Here is an 8,862-nt window from a genome sequence, read left to right as displayed (position 1 = left end):
TCGGTCCCCCTTGAGGAGAGGCTGTCTGTGAAAAGATACTTTTTCTCTCTCTCTTTCTCTGCTAAGAGATTTTAACAAATCTCGGAAGAAAGTCTCTGCTGACTTTCAATTGTTTCTTTCACAATGTCTGATGTTATATATATATGGCTTTTTTTGTTGTTGTTGTTGTTTTTACCATTAGAGGAGGTACATGGTCAGGCCACGGCGGGGGGAGGGGGGGGGGAGGGCAACAGGAAACCCCCCTTGGATCTGGCCCTGCGAGCCGTCTCAGTCAGCGGGAAAGGCACGCACTACTGAAACCACTATGCTACTCCGACTCTCCTTTTACCCTTTACTGAAAGGGAAAAAAATAGTGCTCAATTGCTCTTTGTCATATTTTTTTCCCACTGATTTATCTATTATTGTTACTTGGTGTGTTTTTTCTCTCTCAAGAGAATGATAAACATGCAGCGGTTATGTTCATTCACGGATAACAAATCTGTCCGGTACGCTCCAGTGACATTTGCAGTAGTCTGCTTCAGCGGCTTGTTCTGTGGAGTAATTAGAGGGAGAATGATTCTTTATGTCCTCACAGACCTCCAAACCTTCTAAGGGACATTATCTGGTAATTATCTAAAGCTGGGTAATTGCCGCAATAACTTACCACGGTAATTAACAGCCCTTCCTTTTTTACCGTGTAGATGATGCGTTGATAAGAGGACCTCCTGTGCCGACGTCTGTCGTGTTTCACTGACTTCGTTCTGAGCGTGTGGCGAACTGTGTCGAGTTGGCTGTTCGGTGAGTTAACTTGAACTAAGAATTTTCATTTTTCTCTGTGGCACAAAAGATAATTAAGGAAAGTGTATGTATTCCGCTTGTGTGTACTGAGGGGATTTATGCATTTCCAATGCGATCGTATTCAACAAGAACTTTGAAATGTAAAGACGTCCTGTAGATGTAAACTGATTAGACTGATTAGACCAAATAAAGGAAATGAAACAAACACGAAAACATGGCAATTTAAGAAATCATAGTAAGTGAAAATACTATGACAGAGGTATACACAAAACAGTACACATAACTTGAGAAGCTATGAAGATTGAAAGGTGGTCAAAAAGAAGGGGGAAACAAAAATCAGTGAAGCACGCAATACATACAAACACACACACACACACACACACACACACACACACACACATAATGATCTTATTACTCGGTCAACGATTTCTTGTACATAACTCAGTCAAATCATGTCAGTTGTAGCAAAAAGTGTCGGCGAGCAGAGCGGGTTGAAACTGACAAGAGGTTGCAGAAAACACAATGACACTTGAAAAAATGAACGTCGTTCTCTTGCTGACTGCCATCTTGGTGGCTCTGAGTCTCGTCGCTTCCCAGTCAAACAATGATGGTTAGTCTCAATGTCCCTCGGACATGCATGTCAAACAATAACAAACAGACAAAAGCAAGCGCGCTCACGCACACGCACACGCATGCCGCACACGCTCGAACGCATGCAAACACGCACGCACGCACGCACAAACACACACCGAGTCACGCCCTCTCTCCGGCTCTGTTATGTTTGTTTGTTTGTTTGTCATTTTGTTGTTTTCCTAACATATTCTGTTTGTTTGTTTTCAATCCTGATTGCATCAAGCGTTTTTGTAATTCTTGTCGGTATTTTTATCTGCTTAAATTACATGTTTATTTGTCTGATTGCAGATTGTAAGACAAGGCATTGTGCCTTAAACCTTCTATCCTTACAAAATAAAGTTCTCTCTCTCTCTCTCTCTCTCTCTCTCTCTCTCTCTCTCTCTCTCTCTCTCTCTCTCTCTCTCTCTCTGTCTCTCTCTCTTTCAGTCCGTATCATTGTTAGAGACAAGTAGTGTTTACAGTGACTGGAATGATTTTCAGACCAACCAACCACTCAGGAACCCGTTAAGGCCCATGGTTCCATTCCTGGCGCTGTGTTGAGCTGTGAGTTTGTTTGCTGAGTTTTTTTGCTTGTGGGGTATTCACTTGAGCTGTGTACCAGTGGAAACCATTTTACGACTGAAGATGACATTTCTTTACTTAATTAACTCAGACATTTTAACCATAGAAATAGGTTTCATCTATAAGATTTGGTTTCATATATATCCTTAGCCTGCAGATAAAGAATTAGACATACTTGCACGTTTGGTTTGTCTACGTTCAGTAAATTACAAGGGTTTTAAAGTACGAGTCAACTTCGTAACATGGAATTAAAGGTTGTGATATGGATTTCATAACTAACAATTATAAAAGAAATTTAAAAAAGACAAAAATATATACTATGTTTGTGTTGCATGTTTGTATCATTATGTAAATGGAATGTTACTGAGAGAAAAAAAAGTACAAAAAACTCATTCTGTAGTTGCCATTTATTAAACGTTATAATCATTTAAAGGACTGAAAATGCATGTCACAAAATGTTACACAGCTCTGAAATAACCTATGTCAGTTTGTAGCACTTCTCAGTTTCTTGTTGTGGTGGTGGTGGTGGAAGCATTTTTAATAAAATTATCTATGCATAATCATGAAAGATATAATTATTATATCAAGAACTCATATTTCTAATGTCAGAGTCAAAATCATTGGTCTGCACTATCAATTACTTCTGAACCAGCCACGAAAGCTTTGATAATCAAACTGGACACGGTAATACATTACATCGTCATGGTATTGTCCATAAGTGGCTAATGTGTTGGTTGTACGTTTATTGTTAAGTTATTTTGCTAGAATGAATATGTTTTAGATGTTATGAGTATGCTCTTATTCATAGTTAAAATGTAAAGCACGGAGAGCATAAATTACTGTGGTTTGCGCTATATAAGCTGTCATTAGATTATTATTATTATTATTATTATTATTATTATTTAAGTTATTGAGACATCCCAGTGCACTAAGGGATTTATAGAGCAAATCGAGAAAATTCATTATTGAACGAAGCGCATAGCGCTGAGTTCAATAATTATTTTCGAGATTTGCTCTATAAATCCCTTAGTGCACTGGGATTGTTTCAATAACGATATTGTCAGTACCGCCATAGAAAAAAGAAGATTCCAAACGCACATTTTGCAATGCGCATTTGAATAGGCATAACTGTGTGGTCAGGTCGTGCACAGTAAAGATCTACTTTTGTGTGGGGTGTCTCAAGTGTGTCGTGCTTTCGTCACACGCATTTTAATTTCTGTTGGTAAATTCCAGTGTAGCGTTAATCTGAACAGTGATGATCTTTCAGAGAGACCTCATTTGAACTCGGAGAAAGGCTCTTCATTATTTGCGATTCGAAACCTCCAGTCGAGCTTCGACGGATTGACTATGCGGAGTGACTCCCCTTGAATTGACTCAAAGCGGGACTCGACGGTTCGCACATTTTCAAAACAAATGTGGCACATTTCTCGTGTTCTATCTTCGCTCATCGGGGAGTCTGATACTAAACATGAACGATAAGAATGCTCTGAACCCTACACGTATTATATCCCCATCGTTTTTTCGTTCACATTTGCCCAACATGTTAATTTGCTGAGCGGGGTTAATGTCGTCTGCTAGGCTACCTGCCAACCTGGGCAATGGAACGACTGCAGTCTGCACTGAGTCTGTACGCATGAGGCAGGCTGCTAATAAATCTTATATATGGTAAGAACGTTCTGAACCTTACACGTTTTCGATTACGATTGTTCTTGCTTTGAAATAATAATTCTGAAACCATTCATTTACTGAACTGATGTAGTCGTATTTCTGTGTTGTCTGCTACAGAGTCGATCGAGTCAGTCTTCCAAACTGGTCTAGCTGGTACGTTATCGGAATAACACTTGTGTTTTCTGTTAGCCGCTGGGAATTGTATACTAACTCATCATTTGGTAATGTGGATGATAAGCTACATGCCACTAACACGGCATATGAGAAGAATCTATGCAAGTCGGCGAAAATTAGATGAAACACAGCGGCTTCTATTTTTTTAGATCACTGGCACTGGCACAGGCACATGCAATCTGTCAGAAAAAAACCCACTTCTGCTTTAATTGAGAAGCAGGGAATTTATGGTCATTTGGTATTGTGGAGAATATAAGCTACATGTCATTAATTAATTCTGAGGATGAGAGCACAGTCTTGCTTAGGCAAAGGGCGCAAGAATACGCTCTGTGGAAAAGTTAGCGCACTCCAAGAGTGCGCTAACAGTTTTAGCGCATCGCCATTAGCCAATCAACTGGTTCACATCAGTCATGTGACACCAGTACTTACTGACAATTATTATTATTATTATTATTATTATTATTATTATTATTATTAAATGTACTATTCAGATAAAGAAGTACATGCATATTGGAACTGTACTATTCATTTTTGTTGCTGTCGATCGTCACTGACTCGCTCGGTCTCATCATATGCTTTTCAATGACCTCCGCACTATGAGCAGTTTTACAAGCTATTTCACACTTTTTCCTCTGGTGAAAACTGCTGCAAGTTCTGGTATACCTACGTCGGTTCATTTTGTGAATATTGCAATCTGTGTCTGTTGCCAGCTGTCGGCATGGCAAATGACACGGACACTGTGGGTGGTGCCGAAGCGCCGGGAAACAACAATAATGATGTGGCTGAAAATTCAGGTTTGTGAAACCAAACCTCTCAAATCATGATTTCAAGCAAAAGACACTTACACCTTACCCGAGAAATGATTTTAGCGAAGCAAAACAACTCAACATTTAAATTCATGTCCTTTGATACTGGCCGACCAATTTTCTCTCTAAACCGACTTACAGTGCCGACTTTCTTTATGCGTTAGAAAATTCACCTTTAAAAATACTCGCTATCAAAAATTTAAAGTGTCCACACACAAAATGTATCAAAATCCCCAATTGTGCCGGTTCATTCAGAAGATATATACTATTCAACCACTCAAGTGCACAAGTGAATTTAGAAATTTCGGCAATTTATGTTAGCGGATTGTCAGTCTAATATACATCTTAAGCGCATCAATATGAATCTTCCTTGTTATTTTTTCAGTTAAAACTCAAACCTATGCAAGATTGAATTCTGTGTTAAGGTTGTCCTTAATTGAGTCCGAAGTCAACTTCGCAAAGACTTCGCGAAGTCTTTTTATCGAACATTTAGTGTCAAAGCTTCGTGCAGCCAGCTTCGTGAAGTAGACTTCGCGAGGTCAGTCGACTAAGCCCAATTAATTAGTTGAGGACACGGTCGAATTGTCAGTTTACAGTGATTGGCATGATTTGCAGATCAAACAAGCACAATGGATCCCATTAAAACCTATGGCTCCATTCCTGGCGCTGTGTTGGCCTGTGAGTTTCGTGCGCGTGCTCTGTTGTTTGAATCCGCTTTTCCACGCCCTGGATCGGGGAACGTCTAGTTGTGGCCACCGCAGGCTCTACACACTTTTATGTCCCCCGCAAAACCAACCACGTGGTAGGTGTCTCCAAATAAATGCCTTAAACTAGTAGATAACCAAGACTCTCTTGTGTTGAACTTTATACTAGTCATACTGACCAGTACTTTTTTTTGCATTGGATCAGCCAGTTTTCTTACCATTTATACTCTCGTGTACTACATAAGATAAGGGGGGGGGGGGCGTAGCACGTACTCCGGCAAAAACTTGATGCGGGTGACCTTATCTGGTGTGTGCGGGAGACCTTACCCACTGAGAATCGAGTACCACAAAATAACGCTAGATTAGAGCAGCTTATCCGCGATGCTGGTGCCCCAAAACGCGCATACAAGTCTGCAAGGTATCGAAAATTGAACTGTGAGTATTAGAATAGTGATTCAAATGGTAGTTATGGGTTAATTTGTAAGAAATTGAGACCTCTCAGCATAATTTTCACTGACTTCGGCAGAAAATCGAACGCGACTGTTCACGAGTACACAACAAGACCAAAGTAAAATATTGTACTTATAGCCTAAGAAATTCTGCTTCTGAATATATATAATAAATAATGTGATCTGCCATAACATACCTTCACAGAGCAATTCTTTTGCGATATTTCAACTCTGCTTCCGCGTGCGGGAGACATAAAAGTGTGTAGCACCTGCGGTGGACACAACTAGGCGTTCCACGATCCAGGGCGTGTTTTCTGTCTGTTTAGTAATAAGAGAGACTGCGGGTGAGAAGAACAAGAGTGACAAGATAACAAATGACAATGTACTTACCAGAAACATGGACAATGTAAACACGCATAAGAACCGGTTTCGACCCAGAGTCTTCATCAGCAAACAATAATAAAAATAAATTATACTGAAAAGGAGAGATGACAGAAAGAGAAAAACGAAAAACATTCAAGAAGAAGACAGATGGGAATCTTTGTACATTTAGTCAAGTTTTGACTAAACGATTTAACGTTTTTTTTATTTTTTTTATTTTTTGCTGAAGAAGACTCTGGGTCAAAACCGGTTTTTATTCGTGTTTTATTTTCCATGTTTCTGGTGAGTACATTTTCAATGTTACTTTGTTCTTGTTTTCTGTCTGTTGTCAATTGTTGTCCTCGAGGGAAGGAAGGAGGACCGATTGTTGTTTGTTGGCGTCTGTCCTTCGGCCTCCGTCCGCAGTTCGATCGACTGTCGTTTAAAATAAATGACTTCCAAACCAAGGAAGCTTTTTTGATAAAATGCTGTGTATCGATCAATGCATAATCTTCAAAGTTACGCTTTATCAAGAATTCATCTGTCTATGGTTTTGGTCAAGGACACTGAGTGCTGTACATTTGTATGTTGTTTGCACTTTTAATAACTTCTGAACCGGCCGACCACGACAGTCACAGTTTTGCCCACCAAACTTGGCACGGCGGACGGTAATGTCATGAGCACATATAAACAGGCACTGTTTCAAAATCTGCTTGTGGTGATGTATATTCCAAAAAAGAAAGATCGGAATTGTATTCCCTTTTGTCGCTATTATCCGTCACTCTATGGTATCTATCCCTTGAAACTTTTGAAATATATGACGTTTAATCAGCAATTTCAGTCTAGTCACGTTGTCCTTTTTGCTGCTACCGGTCGGCTCGTTTTGTGTTTATTGTAACGGTCTGTCTGCATGTCTATTGGCAGCTCTCAACATTGCGAATGACACGAAAACCGTGGGTGAAGCCGCTGATGCCACGGGAAACACGAATGATGTCGCTAAAAAATCAGGTTTGTAATTGAAACCAAACCTCCCTAATTTAAATTCAGCTTGGGTCATGTTTTATACATGAAGAACTTTATTACACGAAGAGAAGAGACTGATATGCTGTGTGAATCTAGACTATAATCTTACCGGGCCATTTGTGTATCTGTCTAGTGCCTGTCCGTCTCTCTGTCTCTTTCTGCCACCTCAGTGTCTCCAGCGGCAGAGACGCCGTAGAGTACACTGTGTACTCTACAGTCTCTGCTGCCAGTGTTGGTCAAGTTGTATGTCTGTCTGTCTGTCTGCCTGTGTATCTGCCTGCGTGCCTGTGTGCGTGTCTGCCTGTCTGTCTATTTATATATCTGTAATCATTTCCTGTGAGATTTCTAAATGCATGCACCATATAACGAATCCGCCTAATCTGCTATTTTTTCTTTCTTTCTTTCTTTCTTTCTTTCCTTATTATTTTATATTCTTTTTTCCTCCCTGTTCTCGTTCTTTTTTTCTTTCTTTCTTTTTTCTTTTTCTTTTTACCTTCAGTCAAGTATTGACTGAACATTTTCAGTACCAGGATGGAAGATGAGGTTTGTTATTCTTTGTTTTCGTCTTTCTTTTTGACTTATTGAAACTTGGTCTCTTTTAATTACCCAACCTCCCCCCTTCTATCTTTTTCTCCCATTCAGATGAAAAACCAAAACGCGCTACGAATTTTCATATGCCCATGGGGCCCTAGTGTATGGGCTGACAGAGCAAAAAGACAGAGGAAAAAGACAGAGGAAAAAGACAGAAAGTTGCCATGACCGTTACAACCACAAACTTTGCCAGGACGTTTGGAAGACTTATAAACTGTATATATGTTCATATATATTGACACTCCACAAAGTGTATTTTGAGTTCTGAAATAAACATGATTAATAGAATGTGAAAGGGTGTGTGCACGCGCGCTTCAGTGTCAGTGTGTGTGCGGCGGCCACGGCCCGTGTGTGTCAGTGTCAGTGTGTGTGCGTGTGTGTGCCGTGTGTCACTCGTAACGTATCAGTGTCAGTGTGTGTGCCGTGTCAGTGTGTGTGTGTCACGTCTGTGTCTGAGCACGGTGTGTGTCAGTGAATGAGAGAGAGAGAGAGAGAGAGAGAGAGAGAGAGAGAGAGAGAGAGAGAAGAAATGACTGCATACAATATGCACGCGGCTGAGCATCACGGCCCCGGCGGCGGCCTTTCAAAGTGTCCCGCCGCTGCGCAAAAAAAAAACAAGTCGCGTAAGGCGAAAATACAACATTTAGTCAAGTAGCTGTCGAACTCACAGGAAACTGAACGCAATGCAACGCAGCAATACTCGTAGCATCGTCAGTCCACCGCTCATGGCAAAGGCAGTGAAATTGACAAGAAGAGCGAGGTAGTAGTTGCGCTGAGAAGGATAGCACGCTTTTCTGTACCTCTCTTTGTTTTAACTTTCTGAGCGTGTTTTTAATCCAAACATATCATATCTATATGTTTTTGGAATCAGGAACCGACAAGGAATAAGATGAAAGTGTTTTTAAATTGATTTCGAAAATTTAATTTTGATCATAATTTTTATATTTTTAATTTTCAGAGCTTGTTTTTAATCCAAATATAACATATCTATATGTTTTTGGAATCAGAAAATGATGGAGAATAAGATGAACGTAAATTTGGATCGTTTTATAAAAAAAATTTTTTTTTTACAATTTTCAGATTTTTAATGACCAAAGTCATTAATTAATTTTTAAG

At 39.9% G+C, this 8,862-nt stretch overlaps 1 protein-coding gene across 2 annotated transcripts; it reads left to right on the top strand.

The window, feature by feature from the left end:
* Nucleotides 1-450: 450 nt before the first annotated feature.
* On the top strand, nt 451-8,034 carry LOC138962668 (uncharacterized). 2 transcript variants are annotated; one of them, XM_070334574.1, is made up of 7 exons: nt 493-777; nt 1,237-1,387; nt 1,891-1,953; nt 4,524-4,607; nt 5,235-5,297; nt 7,057-7,140; nt 7,798-8,034. In XM_070334574.1, exons 2-7 carry the CDS (start codon nt 1,300-1,302, stop codon nt 7,845-7,847), a joined length of 432 nt encoding a protein of 143 aa, XP_070190675.1. In that variant the 5' UTR covers nt 493-777; nt 1,237-1,299; the 3' UTR covers nt 7,848-8,034. The 2 variants fall into 2 exon arrangements, with proteins under 2 accessions (XP_070190676.1, XP_070190675.1); XM_070334575.1 differs by lacking the exon at nt 5,235-5,297 and having other exon boundaries at nt 451-777.
* The last annotated feature ends 828 nt before the right edge of the window (nt 8,035-8,862 follow it).

This window comes from Littorina saxatilis, linkage group LG3, assembly GCF_037325665.1.
Source record: "Littorina saxatilis isolate snail1 linkage group LG3, US_GU_Lsax_2.0, whole genome shotgun sequence".
NCBI classification, from domain to species: domain Eukaryota; kingdom Metazoa; phylum Mollusca; class Gastropoda; order Littorinimorpha; family Littorinidae; genus Littorina; species Littorina saxatilis.
This window is presented reverse-complemented; position numbering and strand designations above follow the sequence as displayed.

Coding starts and splice junctions, on each gene's coding strand:
- LOC138962668 (XM_070334574.1), top strand. CDS start 1,300: ATGACACTTGAAAAAATGAACGTCGTTCTCTTGCTGACTGCCATCTTG. Junction 1,388..1,890: donor TTCCCAGTCAAACAATGATG/GTTAGTCTCAAT, acceptor AATGATTTTCAG/ACCAACCAACCACTCAGGAA. Junction 7,141..7,797: donor TGATGTCGCTAAAAAATCAG/GTTTGTAATTGA, acceptor TCTCCCATTCAG/ATGAAAAACCAAAACGCGCT.